This window comes from Pelophylax lessonae (assembly GCF_965119305.1).
Source record: "Pelophylax lessonae genome assembly, chromosome: 4".
Lineage (NCBI taxonomy): Eukaryota > Metazoa > Chordata > Amphibia > Anura > Ranidae > Pelophylax > Pelophylax lessonae.
This window is the reverse complement of record NC_138771.1, coordinates 123575071-123596487: the sequence shown is the minus strand read 5'-3', so window position 1 is coordinate 123596487 and position 21417 is coordinate 123575071. Positions and strand designations below refer to the sequence as shown.

At 44.2% G+C, this 21417-nt stretch overlaps 1 protein-coding gene across 1 annotated transcript in view; it reads right to left on the bottom strand.

The window, feature by feature from the left end:
* Positions 1–15887, bottom strand: part of SNX1 (sorting nexin 1) — a 100511-nt gene extending 84624 nt beyond the window's left edge. The window contains exon 1 of the mRNA XM_082254708.1: positions 15726–15887. Within this exon, the coding sequence (XP_082110834.1) occupies positions 15726–15836 (111 nt within the window). The 5' untranslated portion in view covers positions 15837–15887. The remainder of the gene's footprint in view (positions 1–15725) is intronic.
* Between the last annotated feature and the right edge of the window lie 5530 nt (positions 15888–21417).

Genomic DNA, 21417 nt, shown 5'->3' with positions numbered 1-21417 from the left:
TAATTGCAATAAACCTTTTTTCTTTCTGATAAAAAAAACAATAAATTGCCATTGAGACTCAAAAAAAGAGTGTATATGGACCTGGGATTCTTCATTATGTCTAATGGTACCAACATCCCAAGTATAAACAAAAAAAATAAGAGGGAAAAAAAAAAACGTAAGGGATCTTTAAGGCCCCGGAGAGTGTTAAAGTACATACAGTATAATAAAAATAGCAGTTTTTATGTAATCAAATCATAAAATAGCACATACTCAAGCCTGATATAACAAGGCACACATAGTGAAATACTACACCACCATTCTAATATTCCCCATGCCGGTTTACTATTCTCAATAATTTGAAAATGGTCTTCATCCATTCCAGTTATAGCATAATCACAATACTGGAGAGAGATGAGAAATCAACTCTACGTGTATTGATGATTTCTAACTTCTTCAGGAGTTAATGGTGGGTAAACAATCATGTGGAGATCAGAAACGGGAATAAGAGGCGGCACTGCCTGGACCACAGCGGAACACTACCCAAGCATGCGATCCCAAGTATGGCAAAGAGTTTTCCCATGCTTGGGATCATAAATACCGTACCTGCTGGATAACAACGATGCTGCAATTTTGCTCGACATTGCTGAAAGACTGAAAGGTTGTAATACACAATGTTTCACGCACAGTCACTTTGGTTGAAGTGCTCTTTATTTCCAGTGGACTGTTTAGAGCTGATCACACTTCTTTATACTTAGATCTTTGGGATAGTGTTCTCCTGTGGTCCCTAGCAGTGCCTACCCTTGTTCCCGTCTTGTTAATGCTGATCTCCACATAATTACATTTGGATGGTTTTGATCATATTTACCGTTTATCCACCATCACCCATCATTAGAAGAAGTTGAAAATAATCGAAATGCCTTAAAGTCAATTGCTCATCTCTCTCCAATAATAATAATGTTGGCATTAACTTATCAATAGACCTTTAGAAGGCAATGGGGTTTATTTACTAAAGGCAAATCCACTGTGCACTACAAGTGCATTGCAAGACACATGGAAGTGCAGTCACTGTAGATCTGAGAGGGACATGCAGGGAAAATAAACAGAATTTTTGCCTGCACATGATTGGATGATAGAAACCAACAGAGAGCTTCCCTTCAGATCTACAGCGACTGCACTTCCAAGTACACTTGTAGTGCACAGTAGATTTGCCTTTAGAAAATAAACCCCAGTGTTCGAATTATTTAGAATAATAGACAGGCAGTATGCGGAATATGTGCACGGTGGTACATAATTTTGCTACGTGTTCGTTTTGTTATTATATTAGGCTTCAGTATGTACTATTTTATGATGCTCAAGAATAAAAAAAACTACTATTTTATTATATGGTTTGCACTTCATGACTCTTTCCATTATCTTAAAATTCCTTTTTTTTCTCCTATATATTGTAAAAACTGCCATAACTGAACTTCAGCTTTAAGTGGAATCATGTGTGGGTCTTAGCCATGGGCCATATCCCTCTAGTACAGGGCTTCAAAAAATTTGCTTGGAATCTAGGAGCCAGCTAAAAAAGTTAGCAAGTTTTATTTTTTTTTTTTTAACAAAGCTTTATTTTCAATGACAATCTCTCTCCACTGATCCCTGCTGAGCAGGTGGATGACAGGTCCATGTCCGCTCCGCTAAGCAGAGCGAACACTGACAGTCCCCGCTAGGGCTGAACAATATTCGATGTAACATCGAATATCGTGCTGCAGGAGTGGGTGATAGTCACATCGCCGGATCAGCCGATATTGGGGACTCACAGTGAAGGAAGGTAGAAGAATACAGCCCGACCGTCCCGCATGTTAAGTCCGTCCTGCAGCTCTCCTGACTGAGCGGTGAGCAGCGCGCCGTTCGCAGCAGCACAGGGAACCAATCATGCGTGCCTGCACACCTGATTGGTTCGCTGTGCCGCGCTCAACGCTCAGTCAGGAGAGCTGCAGGACGGACTTAACATGCGGGACGGATGTCGGCATTGTCGGGCTGTATTATTCTACCTTCTACCACCACTGTGAGTCCCGATTTCTCTGCTTATGCCTAAGCTCCACAGCACAGTCACAGTGTCATGATCATCTTTTTAACCTGCAGTTCCCTAATTAACCCTGGCCTGCCCTGTATGGTGCAACTGCAATGACATTTAGAAGAAGGCTGCTGCTGCACTACTTCCCAAATCCTACTACAGTAACATTAACCCTGGCTTGCCCTGTAGTACAATCAGAAGAAGGCTGCTGCACTGAATCCCTACAGTAACATTAACCCTGTATTTAGCCTGGATTGATGGCTCTCTCAATATTGCAATATATATCGTTGGGAAAAAAAATATCGCAATGTACTTTTTTTCCAATATCGGGCAGCCCTAGTCCCCGCTCTCCTCTATAGGGTGATTGGATGGAAACTAACCGACCGTCCTTTCCAGATGAAAAATAGGACCACCACCTGTCTGTTTTTGGCAGACAGGATCGGACCAGATGGCGGCGGGTGTCAGCGAAAGTAGGTGTACATTGAACTGAGGTTGTTCCAGCCAGGTGCCCCACTCACCATGTCTACTCACCATTAAGCAAAGGGCGCAAGATCAAGCCCACAACAGCTTCAACCTCTTCCCTCTTGGGAAGGAGATGTCAGAGGTGGGCAGGCAATAAGAAATGGCAGGGGAAGCCCTCAGCGCTGTCTGTGACTGTGACAGCCCTGGCCACCAAAAGGACACCAGTTTTCCGGCCAATTTAAGCATTTCGCTCCAGCAGGCCGCAAAGCCACAGCCTCAACTACTGGCTTGCGCGGCATCTTAGTCTGCGCACCCACGTGGAAGGGGAGGGGCACATGGAGACAAGACACCTGCCGCAGTGTAGCCCAGGCACAAGGCCACTAAGTCTGGTCACCAATTCGACCTGGCGCCTGGGGTTTGTTGAGCCCTAGTAAAAATCTCCAGAGTATGAAATCTCAGTGCAGAGAATAAAGTACTCTATGCCCTTCACATCTCTTAACCACACATTCGAGCTTCCCCAATACAACTGCATGGCTCATATTTTGCGCATTTAAATAAAATTAGATGAGCTGACATAGGCTTAAGGGCTGGTTCACACCGGTTGTGTTTCTGCATGCACGTTTTTAACACATGCAATATATATTAAACTAACGGAAAAGAAGCCCTGTAATGTTGATATGTTCTTTCATTGGTAATAATAACTGAGTATTTCTACAATTCCATGACATTACCCAGCTCTTTACCCCATTTGCTTGGCTACTGAAGCTCACAGTCTAACACGCCTACACATTTTATTGCACATGGCAAGTTTAGGTACAATTCTATTATTCCAAAATGCCTGAAGTACAGTTGTGCTCATAAGTTTACATACCCTGGCAGAATTTATGATTTCTTGGCCATTCTTCCGAGAATATGAACAACACAAAAACTTTTCTTTTCACTCATGGTTAGTGTTTGGCTGAAGCCATCTATCATCAATCAACTGTTTACTCTTTTTAAATCATAAATTACTTGAAAATATATGAGCCTCATATGTGGAAAAACTACTAAAAAAAAAAAAATCAACAGGAGGACAAAGGGCCGGACATGGCATCCACATACTGAGAGGAGCAGGCATAGGCAGTCTAAGGCATCCAATTGTCTATGAATTGGTCCTCTCTATTATGAAGCAACGCTGTAAAACGCTCTATAGTTCTGATTTTGTCAAGGCCGGTGAACCAATGGCTTAGAGCTGGTGGGGCGGTCTTCCTCAATAAATTGGGGATGCATGTCCGGGCAGCATTCAGCAAGTCAACTGTCAATTACTTTCTGTAACAACATAGAAATCCTGGGTTAAGGTGTAGGAGAGATCCTAAGAGGTCTGTGTCATGATCAACAGAGATCAATTGTAAGACCACACTCTTCACTCCCGTCAAATTGTTTTAGCAGGGGGATTGTCAGAATATGCGTAGGAGCGTGTCAGGCTTCTTATTGCAACATCAGCACATACTGAAGACTTGCAGGTAAAATTTGTTAGAAACCACCTAGAAAGGAGTTTAAAAACACTGATCTTGAAAACTATTAGCAATAGAAAATTTGTGGGCTAGAGTTATGATCCTATCTAATTGCTTTAGAGTGAAAGTGGCTTGTAGGTCCATCTCCCACTGACAAATGTACACAGTGAAGTTCTCCAGGGGGAAAGTTCAATTGTTTCTATAAGCAATCCTTTAATTAGTATTAAATCAGGCAGGTCCTTGTACTACATAGTTGATGGTAGCGCTTAAGGAGATTAACAGTCAGACTGTATAGTGAATGGTCTGAGAGGTCTGTAATGCTGCACAGTGCTCTGGACGGTGGTCTGAGGAGGCCTGTAATGCTGCACAGTGCTCTGAATGATGGTCTGAGGAGGCCTGTAATGCTGCACAGTGCTCTGAACAGTGGTCTGAGAGGCCCGTAATGCTGCAAAGTACTCTCGATGGTGGTTTGCGAGGCCTGTAATGCTTCAAAGTGCTCTGGATAGTGGTCTGAGGGGAGGCCTATAATGCTGCACAGTGCTCTGAATGGTGGTCTGAGGGGAGCCTATAATGCTGCACAGTGCTCTGAATGATGGTCTGAGGAGGCCTGTAATGCTGCACAGTGCTCTGAATAGTGGTCTGAGAGGCCCGTAATGCTGCAAAGTACTCTCGATGGTGGTTTGCGAGGCCTGTAATGCTTCAAAGTGCTCTGGATAGTGGTCTGAGGGGAGGCCTATAATGCTGCACAGTGCTCTGAATGGTGGTCTGAGGGGAGCTTATAATGCTGCACAGTGCTCTGAATGGTGGTCTGAGGGGAGCTTATAATGCTGCACAGTGCTCTGGATGGTGTTCTGGGGAGGCTGTAATGCTACACACTGTGCTCTGGACAGTGGTACGAGGGCCCCGTAATGCTGCACAGTGCCCTGAATGGTGGCATGAGAGGCGGGTAAAGCTACACAGTGCTCTGGACTAGGGATGCACCGAAATTTCGGCCACCGAAATTATCGGCCGATAATGGGTTAACATTGCCGAAAATAAATATGGCCGCCGTGGGCAAGGAGGAGGGCGGAGCGCAGGGCAGGTTTTAAAAGTCCCGCCTCTGGCCGGCCGTCCGCCTCTCAATGACGTCCCTACTACGATCTGTGCATTATGAATGGACATACCAGGCGGGGGGGCGGGGCGAGCGGCCGCTATAGAGAGAACTAATGTGATCCTTCCTGTCAGCTCAGCACGACTGTGACTATGTGTGAATGAGAACAGAACTGACCTGATCTGACACCGGGCGGAGCGGCCGCTATTAGCTGTAACTAATGTGAGAGCTTCACTTCCCTGACAGGCATGTATCTCCACTGACAAGGAAGTGAAGCTCTCACATAGTTACAGCTAATAGCGGCCGCTCCGCCCGCCCCCCGCCCGGTGTCAGGTCAGTTCTGTTCTCATTCACACATAGTCGTGCTGAGCTGACAGGGATGGATCACATTAGTTCTCTCTATAGTGGCCGCTCGCCCCGCCCCCCCGCCTGGTATGTCCATTCATAATGCACAGATCGTAGTAGGGACGTCATTGAGAGGCGGTGCCGCCGGCCAGAAGCGGGACTTTTGAATGAAGGACACCCGAGGAGGGGGGACGCTGAGGCAGTGGGGGGGGGGGGGGGAGCTGAGGCAGCTTACCAATGGTATTTGTATTATGAAGCATGAGGGGTTAATGTATAGTCACTGCAGGTCACTCATCTATTAGTGACCGACCAGTGGCAGGTAATTAGCCCCTTTGTGCTGCATTGGTGCAACCAGTATCCGTGTTAATTAACACTGGTTGCACTAATACTGGTTGCACTAATACTGGTTGTACTAATGCAGCACAAAGGGGTTAATTACCTGCCACTGGTCGGTCACTAATAGATGAGTGACCAGCAGTGACAATACATTAACCCCTCATGCTTCATAATACAAATACCATTGGTAATTAAATTAACCTCTTGCCAACCCATCACAGTACATATACTGTGACAGGGTGGCAGCGACAGGTGTACGTCACTACCTGTTTTTGGTGTATGCCCCTGTTCTATCCATTTTAAAAAAAATTTGGGGAAAAAGTCATTTTCGGTTTTCGGCCAAGGGCATCCTGCATTTTCGGTTTTGGCCCAAAATTTTCATTTCGGTGCATTCCTACTCTGGACGGTAGTATGAGAGGCCTGTAATGCTGCACAGTGCTCTGGACGGTGGTATGAGAGGCCTGTAATGCTGCACAGTGGTCTGAAGCGAGGCCTGTAATGCACAGTGCTCTTTGATGTTGCTCATAATGAGAAAGCATGTAAAGGCCAAATGTAGCCAGTGACTTCACATGTAGGGCTCTGGATGTGAAATGCATGTCATATTTGCAAAGGTTGCCAGTACTGATACACTAATCTCTAATAGTACACATTTGTAACATTTAGAAGACTCAACCATACCTTGATACATATATATGTACTATAAATATCTTTAAGTAACTGTGCCATGTAGCTTAGGCATAAATGTGATATACAGAGGCCCCTCAGATTCTGTGTACTTAGGAAGTCACCCGAGGTGAATTTGATTTTTTCGGAGTTCCAGCACACAGCATCATATATGAGATGTTTTAGTCATGTGCTTTAGATACTGGGTGGGGGAGGTGGTCTGTGAGGTCAGAAAAAGCTGAGTAATTGTTTTCCAATGAAGAATGTCTGACTTGTTTGATAAATCCAGCATCCCACTAAAATGGCTCACATCAGCAAATGCTTTGTAGTATTGCGAAAGCTCAGCTTATGAAGAAATTCTTTAGCCATGTAACTTGTCAGTAATATTAACTGTACAAATGGGGACAAAAAAACTGGATTGACTTCAGGCAGTTCCTAGTTGTCACTTCAAACAATGGAATTATTCCTTTCATATCCCGGACAGTAATTAAAGTGGTTGTAAAGGCAGAAGTTATTTTTATCTTAACCACTTCTGGACCGGCCTTTTTCTGACACGTGTCGTTTACAAGTTAAAATCAAGTTTTTTTTTTGCTAGAAAATTACTTAGAACTCCCAAACATTATATATAAATATTTTTTAGCAGAGACCCTAAAAAATATTACACCGTATTTGCGCAGCAGTCTTAAAAAAGCATTTTTTAAAAGAAAAATACATTTTTTTAAATTAAAAAATAAGAAAACAGTAAAGTTAGACCAATTTTTTTCTATAATGTGAAAGAATGTTACGCCGAGTAAATAGATAGATACCCAACATGTCATACTTCAAAATTGCGCATGCTCGTGGAATGGCGTTAAACATTGGTACTTAAAAATTCCCAAAAAGGCAACACTTTAAAAGTTTCTACAGGTTACCAGCTTAGAGTTAGAGGAGATCTATGGCTCAAATTATTGCTCTCGCTCCAACGATTGTGGCAATACCGTTTACATATGTGGGCGTGACTTGCGTATGCGTTCACTTCTGCACGCGAGCTAACGGGGATAGAGCGCTTTAATTTTTTTTATTTTATCTTTTATTTTTACACTGTCCTTTTAAAAAAAAAAAAAAATGTTTTTTGATTACTTTTATTCCTATTACAAGGAATGTAACAGCCTATGTGTGCATGGACACATAGGATACATGCTGGGGAGTTTACTGGCTGCAGGAAAAAGATGTCTGACGCCAAAAACAGCTGCTGTATAAACGTCCAGTGTGCATGAGGCCTTAAGAGGAGTTTTGTAGCTGTAAAATGCTCTAACTCTGATAAAAGCTGAAAAACTCTGAAAAACGCAGATATTCAGCATTTATCAGTGTTTTGAGCAATAATCTTTTGTGGGATAAAGTTTTACCAAAAAAAGCTAAAACAATGCTACTGCAAAAAAGCTGCATAACTTATTCTACAGCTCCAGCTTTCTATAGCGAACGCTACTGGCGTTTTTAGAACGTCCAGTGTGCATGAGGCCTTCTACTTACCTGAGCCCATCTCGAACCAGCGATGTTGCATGAGTGCCTCAGCCGTCCGGGACTCCCCCCTCCTGATTGGCTGAGACCTAGCAGCGGTGCCATTGGCTCCTGCTGCTGTCATTTAAAGTCAGTTAGCCAATCAGGAGAGGGTGGCGTGGCTGTACTGTGGCTCCGTGTCTGAATAGACACACAGAGCTGCAGGTCAGCTCAGGTGCCCTCATAGCAAGCTGCTTGCTGTGGGGGCACTCAACTGGAGGGAGGGGCCAGGAGTGCCAAAGAGGGACCTGAGAAGAGGAGGATCTGGCTGCTCTGTGCAAAACCACAGCACAGAGGAGGAAAGGATAACGTTTGTTATTTTTAAAGAGGAAGTAAACCCTCCTCAGTAACTTTTACCTATAGGTAAGCCTATGATAAGGCTTACCTATAGGTACTGTAAATATCTCCTAAACATGTACAGTTTAGGAGATATTTACCTTACACGCAGCCAGTGACGTCACTGGCGCATGCGCTCTGAAGGAACGGCCGATCGTGCCGTTCCTTCAGAGACCCGTGCCGTGACTGTCGGCTCCCACGCGCGTGCGCGGGAGTGACGTCACCGCGGCTCCGGCCAATCAGATGGCCGGATGCCGCGATCCCGGAAGATGGGCGACTGGACATGTCGCCCGCCATACAGGTGAGTGAGCGGCACGGCGGGGGCTCGTTCTAAGGTAAGTATTTCATAATGAGCTAGTATGCGATGCATACTAGCTCATTATGTGTTTCTCTTGCAGGTTTCAAAAAAAAAAAAAATGTTTTGGGGGTTTACAACCTCTTTAAAGAAAAACTTTAAATCTACCCAAATCATAGAGATGCATATTTACTTAAAGGGCCAGTTCACCCAAACCTGTTTTAATTATAGATCAAGTGACATGGAAATGTCAGCCTTCTGCTTCCAATAACTCTCAAAGACAACAGTGCAAGATTTCCCTCTCCAAAATTCTCATGGGAGTTTGCACCCACTTTTGGCTTTTCCCTTCCTCCTCTGGAATAATCCAGAAAAAGTGAGACAGTTGGACCCTTTTTAAGGCCGGACCAGGCAAATCAAAGGACAACATAAAAAATACCCTGCAGTGTTCTCCTCCCTGTACTGTAAAGGTCAAATGCTTGTTACCTCATGTTAAGCTCCGGAACATTTTACCACTTCACGACCAGGCCATTTTTTGATATTCGGCACTGTGCCACTTTACCTGGTAATTGCAATGCTGTACCCAAACTTTTTTTCACACAAATGGGGCTTTAGCACGCTTCTTTCTCCCTGACACTCCAGACCGTGGTCGGTCCTGCACCATGCTTAAATACCATTGGCCCTGCATTGTACTTGATAGAGTCAGCGTGCAAACACAAGTCAGGCACCTCAGAGAGGAGACTTCAGGGGGCTGTCACACAGTAGCAGGAAGCCTGCCCAAGGAAGAAATAAGACGAGCCAGAAGAGCTGGATAGGGGCTGCTCTGTACAAAACCATTGCACGGAGCAAGTAAGTATGACAGGTTTTGTGATTTTAATACAAAAAAAAAAAACAAACAGTCTTCACTATTACTTTAAGGTAAAAAAAACTGCCTTTAGAATCACTGCATCTGAAGTACAACAGGTGGAATGATTAATAAATATGATATATTCATGATAATCTGAGCTAGGATTTAGTTTGTAATATGGATTTTCCTAAAGCTCAGCACACAAGTTACAATCTTAGGCCCCTTTCACATGGGACGGACTACGCCAGGAGTCTGCCAGCTCTGTAGAGAATCTGTTCACTGATCCCCACTGAGCATGCAGATGGCCGGTCCATGTTTGATCCGCTTATGCGGAGCAGACACAGACACAGCCCGCTCTTCTCTAGGAGAGGTTGGATTTAAATGGGCCGCCTGTCCATTTACACCCGACTGTCATCCGATATGCTAGACAGATGGGGAATGTCTGTTTTTAGCGGATTGGACTGGATGTCGGCGGGTGTAAACAGACACGTTTGTTTACACCCACCGTTGCATAAAGGGACAATGGAGGGTCAGATCAGGTCCCCCTGAAAAACTGATGGTCTGCTCATGTGAAAGGGGTCTAACTTTAAAGGATAAGTTCACCTTTGGGAACATGTTCCACCTGTTTTTAGGGTGGATTATGCAACATGTCCCCACTCCTGCCTGCTCTGCTGTCTCTAGTGACAGCAAGCTGGGGAGGGGAGCTTGTCCCTTAAATGCTTGCCCAGATGCGTCATTCATTCACAGAGCTCTGAGACTGAAAACTACAACTTGTAGTTCTCAGTGAACTACCAGGGTGATTTTGAGAATTCTGGTACTTCACTGTCTCTGTCAGTGTATATCTGTCTGCCTGTATGAGGTACGAGCAGACAGATACACTGACAAGTCTGTAGGAGTCCTGCATGGCACCCGCGATCTGCTGATAACAGGTGTAGTGATTTACAGGCTCCAAGGAAAGAAATAATAAATACAAAATTGTACCCAAGATGTGCATTTATTTATTTTAAGGTGAACTTATCCTTAAAACGTTTGTTAGATCTACCAACAACTATATTGTACAGTGTGCCAGGGTCTGCCTGATTGGGTACCAATTAGGGCTGCACGATATTGGAAAAAAGAATACATTGCAATATTTTTTTTCCCCAACAATATATATTGCGATATTGAGAGAGCCATCAATGCAGGCTAAATACAGGGTTAATGTTACTGTAGGGATTCAGTGCAGCAGCCTTCTTCTGATTGTACTACAGGGCCAGCCAGGGTTAATGTTACTGTAGTAGGATATGGGAAGTAGTGCACCAGCAGCCTTCTTCTAAATGTCATTGCAGTTGCACTCTACAGGGCAGGCCAGGATTAATGGTAATGTAGGGAACTGCAGGTTAATAAGATGATCATGACACTGTGTGTGACTGTGCTGTGGAACTTAGGCATAAGCAGAGAAATTGGGACTCTCAGTGGTGGTAGAAGGTAGAAGAATACAGCCCGACAATGCCGACATCCGTCCCGCATGTTAAGTCCGTCCTGCAGCTCTCCTGACCGAGCGGTGAGTGCGGCACAGCGAACCAATCACGTCGTGAGTAGCGGCACAGCGAACCAATCAGGTGTGCAGGCACGCGTGATTGGTTCCCTGTGCCGCTGCTCATGACGCGCTGCTCACCGCTCAGTCAGGAGAGCTGCAGGATGGACTTTACATGCGGGACGGTCGGGCTGTATTCTTCTACCTTCCTTCACTGAGTCCCCAATATCGGCTGATCCGGCGATGTGACTATCGCCCACTCCTGCAGCACGATATTCGATGTTACATCGAATATCGTTCAGCCCTAGTACCAATGCATTAAAAGTTTATGTGGGTCCTCACTTCACAGTTTTGTTAAATCTAAAGTAGAATGTGCAGAGATAATACAGCCAGATTGTAAAAGTATGGCAAGATTTATAGCAGGATGAGACATAATAAAACATTGACTGTGTAAAGCAAAACTGAGGATCCAGTCTGTACAAATCTAGGAGTCATCATGTCATAACAGAAACACGACGTCTGTCACCGATTACCTCTTTGTAAAAATTTTAGTTGTTTGGCTGTTTTTGGCTTCAACACACAAATGTGGAACAAATACACAGAAAGTTAAAGTGTTTGTTACCCAAACACTTCATATTCCTGATATGTGCCTGCTGTAGCCTGTACTTATACGAGAAAGTATCCTGTTCTCTTTGTATTACTTCCTTTATATTAAATCACTGGTGTTCCTGTCAGTCCCTCTGCTTTCCTAATAAAAACTGACCACACTAAGCAGGAGAGCACAGCATTGGTCAGTTCACTAGCTATGCTGGAATCTTAGCCTGCTCTCCTGCAATAATTAGACTTGTCCTGACACGCCCTCACTGCACAGCCATTCACCAGCATGCTCAGTGTGCTGCTGCTTCTTCTCCTCCCTCCAGCTGTAATGCAGCTGAGAACAGAGGGAATGTGATCATTTATTTAAAAAAAAAAAAAAAGGTATTCATAATTTTTTTTTTTTTTTATAGCCAAAAATGTTTTGCCTTTCATTTCTATTTTAAATGGAATGGGTTGTTTTACAAGGTAAACATTTACAATCACTTTAAATAAGAACTCCTGGTGAACAGACTTGTCTTAATGGATGTCTGGAAGCCATGGGCTCTGTGAGAGCCAGACAAATATTGGGAGATGACCATAAATGCAGCCTACATGAGTTTAGTATTTCATCGGGGCCTGTGTTGAAGGCCTCTTATTTGATACAGAGCTGCTTTTCTCACATACAAGTCAGTGAGAATGCAAAAAAAACAACCTGTGGTATGATGCAGCTCAGAAGGAAGCCAACTGACTGCATCTGTGAATGAACTGTCTCTGATGTCAAATACAAGCTGAACACACCTGAATGCACAATGTAATTGCCCACCGACAAAAGTCCAAAGTCTACCACCACTATGGGCCCATGTACACTATGAATAATGGCAGAACCACTGGCATTAACAGCAGCATAAAAATTGGTCAGAGTGACTCATATTTCACAAAGGTTTATGAGCATTTGCTTTTATAAGTGTTTGTTTTCCCAAAACATTCCCCTCTGCTAAATTTTCACTATAATCAATGTACACATGAAAACACCAAACACTTCTTAAAGAGGTTGTAAACCCCCCAAAATGTTTATTTTTGCAACCTGTAAGAGAAACACATAATGAGCTAGTATACTAGCTCATTATGAAATACTTACCTTAGTACGAGCCCCCGCCGTGCCGTCCGCTTACCTGTATGACGGGCGACATGTCCAGTCGCCCGTCTTCCGGGATCACGGCATCCGGCCATCTGATTGGCCGGAGCCGGAGTAACGTCACTCCCGCGCGCGGGAGCCGACGGTCACGGCACGGGGCTCTGAAGAAACGGCACCAGCGGCCGTTCCTTCAGAGCGCATGCGCCAGTGACGTCACTGGCTGCATGTAAGGTAAATATCTCCTAAACGGTGCATGTTTAGGAGATATTTACAGTACCTATAGGTAAGCCTTACCAAAGGTTTACCTATAGGTACCACTTGCAGAGGAGGGTTTACTTCCTCTTTAATGCATGGTTGAACAGCGTTTCTACTGCCTTCCCCCTCAAATACTATCCTTTAAACTGCACGGCAGCAGACGAGGGTGTACACATGACATGGCAAGAAATAACCCCCACCAAATGTGACCAATTCAACACTGCAGGCAATGTTGTGGGTTTTTAAGGGTTAAAACAGACAGTAGAGACAACATATTGCCTCGACACCTCTTAACTGCACTCTGAAGAGTGATTCCCCACAGATCACTCTTCAGTCAGCATCACACATATGAACCTTTAGGATCCACACACCAAAAGGGTTGGCACATTTTTTTTTTTTAACCCATGTCCATGTAAGGACCTGAAAACATTAAGTTATATAAATGGCAGCAGTTCCCTCCATTTTTTTTTCATCACACTGCAGCGCATGCTCAATGTGTGTCAGCACAACACATCGGAGAAACAGCAGGACAGCACAAGTAGATCAGGGATCCTCAAACTACGGCCCTCCAGCTGTAGTGGAACTACACATCCCATGAGGCATTGTAAAACGCTGACATTCACAGACATAACTAGGCATGATGGGAATTGTAGTTCCTGAACAACTGAAGGGCCATAGTCTGAAGACCCCTCCTGTAGATCCTTCGCATAATCCAGGAAATGAGGAGAATAATGTAAGTTAACATGAAACCTATGTGCCCGTGTACCTCTCTAACTTTTCAAAAGAGAAAACTTATTTTTTTTTAGTTTTGGATAAAGTGGAGAGGGATTAGAACCCCCATCAGGTTTTTATATTAGGGATCGACCGATATCGTTTTTTTCATTGCCGATACCAATATTTTGGTCGTTGCGTATCGGCCGATATTTTCATACATTTAAAATACATTTTTATTCTTTTCACTTGACAGGTACTCTTGTGGAGGGATCTGGGGGTCTAAAATACCCCAAACCCCTCCTCTGTACTTAAAAGCATTCAAAATGCCAAGTTTGGCTGTTTTGAATGCTGTCTATTTTTTTAACTGGTGCCAGAGAGTACCCGGAAGTGATGTCACTCATGACATCACTTCCAGGTTTTTGCATGGAGACCCGATCAGAGCCGAATGCGGCTTTGATCGGGTCTTCGGCGGCCGTGCAGGCTGGTTGCCTGGGTCTCCCGGTGCAATGGGAGACCCAGGCGAGCCGCGGAAGGCGGATGGGGGACTTCTCCTACCGCTGACAGCCAATCGGCTTCTCAGCCACATCGGTTGTCATTATAAGACAGCCGACCGTCAGCTATGGATGCCGCTACCGGGGTAATGCCTCTAGCTGCAGGCACCACTCCGGGAACAAGCACTTTCCTGAAACATCGGCAATATCCGTCACCTTGATATATCAGGGAAAGTACATATCGGCCCTCGATATATCGGCTTTGCCGATAATCGGTCGATCTCTAGTTTAAAGTGTGTAAGGGAACGGACCCTTTGTTCAGTTTAGCTTCATTATTTGTCATTTGCCTGGGCCTATTTGTTGCCCCAATCCGCGCCACGTACTGGATGCACACATTGCAGTGTGAAAGAACCCTATGGGCTCGCTCACATGTGCTTTGATCTCTGAAGAGCGATTCCTTTTTGGATTACGCTTCAAAGAGCATTTGACAGGCAGGGAGGATACATTGCCACTGCCTGCTTTAACCCCTTGAACCCCACACTAGAACACTGCAGCCCTGTGCATTGCCCACTATTGTGGGGTACTTGCAAGAGCAGCCACATTTACTTGAAAAGATTGCACTAGGCGGGCGCTATGCCTACAGAAAGGGACAGGGGGCAGAATTCCTGCAGCAGCAAAGCATCATGGTCACGGCATGGTTTTTGATTCTGACATATGCAGATTTTGTAGAATGTACTATTTCTGTGCACTAGAACCCCTCCCCTGAGAAGGACTCTAGGAGTTGAAACGCGTAGGGGTTACTACACTCAGCCCATGTGGCAGATTTAGAACAACATGTTACACCCTTTATACCTCTTCAATGTGTGACGTTTTATACCTCTCTGAGGTTTTAAAATGATGTTCTAAATCATTTTATATATATATATATATATATATATATATATATATATATATATATATATATATTTTTTTTTTTTCTGATCATTGGTGCCTAAAAGTCCCGCCCATTTTGTTATTGTTGCATGGTCACACCATATGTACACCACAAGCCACTGCAGCTAATAGGGGGAGGGCAGTAAAAATGTGGCTCAACCACAGTTTTACCACCCCTCGTTTAAAGGCGTGACCTCAAATGCAGATAAAATCAAGCTGGCCTAGCATATGTTCCCCCTAGACCACCCCCACATCCAGCATCCTCAGTGTCTGATGCATTGTGGGTCTGGTTGTCACATCTGTACAATCATAGTACGGGGACACAGTCATTGTCCTTTATTTACACAGGTCAGCCTGCACACCTTCCATAGTCAGAACACATCACTGATCAATACTTCAGCAGCAGTGTACCAACCAATCAGCTTCTAGCTTACATTTCATCAGTCCCCCTGAACAAGCTGAAGCCAGAATCTGATTGGTCGCCATGCACAGCTGCTCTAGTGTTTGATAAGCCCTTCTCCAGTATATAGAATTGTATAGAGAGAACACAGGGCTGTGCTGGACTCTGCAGCTCCCATATACACAGGGACTCCTTACTCTGCCTGTCAGGGACTGAGCCCAGCCCTGCCATAGGACCCTCACATTCTCTGTCACCTGCCCTACTCACAGCGCCCGTGAAGATGTCCTCCCCCTCGGTGTCACTGTCACTGCCCGCAGCCTCTTCATCCTCATCTAGTTCCGGGGGATCCCGCTGCGCGGCTCCACTTTCATCCGCCATCACTCGAGCAGCCGGAAGCGGGAAGATTACACAGGAACTCCGGAGAGTAGCGGACAGGGGGCGGAGCCGGACTGACGTCACCGAGGAGAGGAAAAAAAAAAAACAAAAAAAAAACAAATGGACGACAGCGGCCACGTGCGGTCGGTATGGGGAATAGCATGTACCCGGGCTTTCACAGACCTCCGCCCAACTTCCATCTTCCAGTTCAGAGCTCAATCAAAATAAATATGTGGGCAATGTTTTCATTTTTTGCACACATGTTAAAATCTGCATTTTTTTTTTGCTAGAAATTACTGACCTCACCCAGAAGTATTTATTTTCTGAAAGCAGAGACCCTGTAAAATAAAATGGTGGTAGTTTCTATTTTTTTTCATCTCACTCAATATTTGCGTAGTTATTTATCAATCGCATATTTTCAGGGCAAAAATATACTAAAAGGAATTTAGTGCACACAAACACAACAATATATATATATATATATATATATATATATATATATATATATATATATATAAGATGGGGTTGCATCAAGTAAATAGATACCAAATATATACACTGCCTGGCCAAAAAAAAAAGTCGCCACCTGGAATTAACGAAGCAACTAACCAAACTAAGCATGCAGAAACTCTCCTATTGGATAGTTACTGTGCCCAAAGAATGAGGTCAGCTGACTACCTGAATATACTGAGTGACCAGATTATTCCATCAATGCATTCTTTCTTCCCTGATGGCCCGGGCATATTCCAAGATGGCAATGCCAGGATTCATCAGACTCAAATTGTGAAAGAGTGGTTCAGGGAGCATGAGACATCATTTTCACCCATGGATTGGCCGCCCGCCCCACAATACCCCATTGAGAATCTTTGGGATGTGCTGGAAAAGGCTTTGCGCAGCGGTCCGACTCTCCAATCATCAATACAAGATCTTGGTGAAAACCGAATGCAACACTGGACGGAAATAAATCTTGTGACATTGCAGAAGTTTATCGAAACAATGCCACAGCGAATGCATGCTGTAATTAAAGCCAACAAAATATTAGAGTGTGTGACCTTTTTTTTGGTGGCGACTTTTTTTTTTTTGGCAAGGCAGTGTAGTTACATAGTCAAGTTGCAAAAAGACACAAGTTTATCTAGCGCAACCGATAAAAAAAAATTAAAAAACAAAAAAAAAAACATGTCAAGTCTTAAAATTTAACACAGCTGTGGTATCACAGAAAACGACAGTACCCCAAATTTTCCATAGGCGAAGCTCTAAAAGCCTTTACAGGTTATTAGTTTAGATTTAACCATGAACTATGGCCCTAGAATTGTTGCTCTTACTCTGACGTTCACGATGATACCTCACATGTTTGGGGCAATTAATGTTCCCATACACATGCTTACCCAATACTGCGCTTTTTATTGGTGGTGTGATTGGGAGTAACTGGGGTGCTTTTTTATTATTATTTTATTACATACAGTGGGTATAGAAAAGAATCACCCCCTCTAAAATAATCACATTTTGTTGCTTTGCAGACTGACTGGAGACTGCACTGACCAGTGTTAACACTTTCCTTGCTTGCTGTGGGGGCACAGTAGGAAGGAGGGGCCAGGAGCAGGAACGAGGGACCCGAGAAGAGGAGGATCCGGGCTGCTCTGTGTAAAACCACTGCACAGAGGAGGTAAGTATAACATGTTTATTATTGAGAGCAAAACAAAAAAGGTGACTTTACAATCACTTTAAGGCTCCGTTCACATTAGGTCGCTCCGACTTAGGGGGCGACCTGTGAAGTCGAGTGCAGCGTGACTTCGGCGCGACTTGCACGGACTTCACATAATGGAAGTCAATGCAAGTCGCCTCCAGGTCCCCCCCGAAGTAGTACAGGACCCTTTCTCTAAGTCAGAAGGCGACTATTAGAACCGGTCCTGTACTACACTATGGGAGCGGCGGTGCACGACTTGTCAGGCTGACCAAGTCACCTGACAAGTCGTACCAGTGTGAATGGACACTCAAGAGGAAGTAAAGCCTCTGAAAAAAAAAAAGAGAAAAAAAAAAGAGAGAAAAAAAAAAAGAAAGACAAAGGCATAATCAGCTAGTATGCATCGCATACTAGCTCATTATGAAGTACTTACGTTAAAACAAAGCCCCCGCAGTGTCGCCCTCTCAGCGACAGGACGGCTGACATGTTCAGCCGCCCTGCTTCCTGGTTCACGTCCTCCGTCATCTGATTGGCCAGAGGTGCGATTAAATCACTCCCGCGCATGCACGCTGGAGCCGCCGTTAACGGCAGAGGGCTCTGAAGGAACGGCACGGGCGGCCGTTCCTTCAGAGCGCATGCGCCGATGACGTCATCGGCTGCATGCACTGTAAATATCTCCTAAACGGTGCAAGTTTAGGAGATATTTATAGCACCTATAGGTAAGCCTTAATATAGGCTTACCTATAGGTAAAAGTCTTTAAAGTGGGTTTACAACCACTTTACCTGACCTCCAACTCATCCCTTTGATTTGTAGATTAACAGGAATAAAGGTGCAGCACCCTAATATAGCAACAGCAAATTAAGTATTCAAGTAAATAATAAATTAAAACATACACTATAAATGTGCATAAAAATGTGAAAGTGAAAATCACACACAAAAAAATGCATAAATAAACTAAAATGTTTTTTAATTCCAGAAATGTCCGTGTATTGCTTCCACCATCCAAACAAGGGGATACCACGTGCAACTGAAGTTAAAGTAGAACTATTGAGTCCATTACAAACTAAATGGATGTTGGGCTCAAGTTCTAAGGGCTGTGCAGCAGAGAGACATACCGGATTCACCAGCTTGGATCATGGCTCCTAAGGGATTGAATGAGGGATTGGACATCCTTGCCGTAATACAGTGAACTTAGGTCTCCTATTAAATGGGGCTCTTTGTGTGAGGGTCTGTGGGGGAGGGGGCCATCAGTGTAGGGGGTACAGCGACACAGAGTTGATTTAGTACACCCACGTGTATATACACCAGGTAGGGTGAGGGCATTAGGGAAGTCTTTTAACATTATGATGGAACATCAGTACATTGGACCTTTGAGTGGACTTTTTCCATTTGGTATAACATTTAAAGTAGTTCCCATATTGACATATATGATTGTAGTTCCATTTGATATGACGGTTTTAGCAGGTATAATGGTGTAGATCACCATTATTATTTCAAAGGATATATTAGCTTTGATATTAGCTTTGATATATTCACTAGTATGGGTATTTTTTATACTAAACTGTTTTTATTTATTTTTACTTTCACTTTAATTTCCGATATGCATTTTTTTTTCTGCACTTTTAAGCAGGTTGCACAACCATTTAGTTCACTTGAGTTGTGTCGATAGAGCTTCTTTTTCCTTTATGGCAGGGGTGGGGAACCTTTTTTCTGCTAAGGGCCATTTGGGTATTTATAATATCATTCGGGGCCGTACAAAATTATCAACTTAAAAATGTGCCTATTATATTTGGTCAAACATTTAATTAACTCACCCCTAATATGATGGCTGCAACTGCTTCTCTTTGGTGAGGTGTGTGATGTTAGCTGGTATTGATGATGTTGCTACTGGCAACTGGTTTTCCAGGTTTGCGTTGGGCAGTCTGGAGCACAGTTGACTCTTTGTGTTGGTAAGTTTTGAAAAGAACTGCTGTCGGGTACAGCTGGCTGGTACTGCTGGTGGGTACAGCTGGCTGGTACTCTTGGCTGGTAATGCTGTGGGTACTGCTGGCTCAGGCTGGTACTGTGCTGTGGGTACTGCTGGCTCAGTCTGGTACTGCTGTGGTTACCGCTTGCTGACTCAGGCTGGTACTGTGCTATAGGTACTGCTGGCTGGTACTGCTGTGGCTACTGCTGGCTCAGGCTGGTACTGCTGGCTGGTACTGTGCTGTAGGTACTGCTGGCTGGTACTGCTGACTCTGGCTGGTACTGATGTGGGTACTGCTGATTCTATTGGGGGTACTGCTGGTTCTGCTGTGGGTATTGCTGGCTCTGGCTGGTACTGCTGGATCTTAGTGCCCCCTTAATGCAGAATGATTAGTGCCCCATCAATGCAGAGTGATTAGTGCCCCCTTAATGCAGAGTGATTGGCCCCCCCTTAATGCAGAGTGATTAGTGCTCCCTTAATGCAGAGTGATTAGTGGCCCCTTAATGCAGAGTGATTAGTATCCCCCTTAATGCAGAGTGATTAGTGCCTGAGAATTAGACCGCTTCCTGAAAACAAAGAGCAGGGTTCTTCTCCTTACCCAGCGCGGGCGCTCTCATACAAAGTCATGCCTCCTGGACTGACTCCTATGATAGACGTCACCACTGTGCTGTCTATCATAGGTAGGAGGCGTGACTTCGTATGACAGCGGCTGCGCCGGGTAAGGAGAAGAACCCTGATCTTTGTAATCAGGAGGCGCTCACCCTCCCCTTCCCCTCCGGAGGCAGCCCAATGGTAGGCCCAGCCCTGGGCGCCCCCCGCCCAGAATCGGCTATGCAAAGTGGGGACAGTGTCCTCAGTCTGGGGACGTCTGGTCACCCTAGAACAGGGGGCCGGATCAGATGGCTTTGCGGGCCATAGGTTCCCCACACCTGTGGGTATGATTGGGCATGGCCGACTAGTATGCAAAGTAGGTCTTTGGCATTTTATTAAAACGTTTTAAAGGTATTCAGGGGTAATGCACTATGTGTTTGCAACTCCTTTTTTTCTTTCATGCGTACACCTTGGCACGTACCTGTATGTGAATACGTATACATCTATGTGCATAAAGATGTTAACGGCAGACCTTAGGTTCTTGACACTGTGTTTTACATTCTAATAAATGGTACCTTTGTAATGGATTAGGCTGGTGCACCCTTCTTGCTTTTTTGTTGACCAGAGTTTGGGACCCCTCATCCAACAAAGGCTGTAAAGCCTGCAGGCTGCCTAGTGACAGGTGGAAAATTCAAGCCTACAAGTATATCCAGTTGTGTTTTCCAGCTGCTTGCCACTGTGATTTATTGCACTTGAGCGCAGAGAAGATGTCTTTGTATTTGTTTTATGAAGACTTTACTTTGTTATGCACTGAATAGAGTTGAGGGCTTTTTGTAAATTATTTATTATGAGTGTTGTACAATTCATGCCAGAATCATGTCACATAAAGCCTAGGTGTACATACTGTTAACACAAGGTGAGTACAGTATATTTGAATCAGAATCAAAATGAATTATCATTTTCCAAAAAAATAAATCATAAAAGGAAATGCAGAAGCAGCCTCCTTACATAAAATACATAACTCACATGAACATTATCTTCATAAAAACAACACATACTCTATATTGTCGAAAGTGTTGGGACACCTACCTTTACACGCACATTATTATTATTATTATACAGGATTTATATAGCACCAACAGTTTGCGCAGCGCTTAACAAAATAAAGACAGACATTACAGTTACAATACAATTTGGAACAAAAGGAATCAGAGGGCCCTGCTACATGAACGTTGATGGCATCCCAGTCTTAGTCCGTAGGGTTCAATATTGAGTTGGCCCACCCTTTGCAGCTATAACAGCTTCAATTCTTCTGGGAAGGCTGTCCACAAGGTTTAAGAGCATA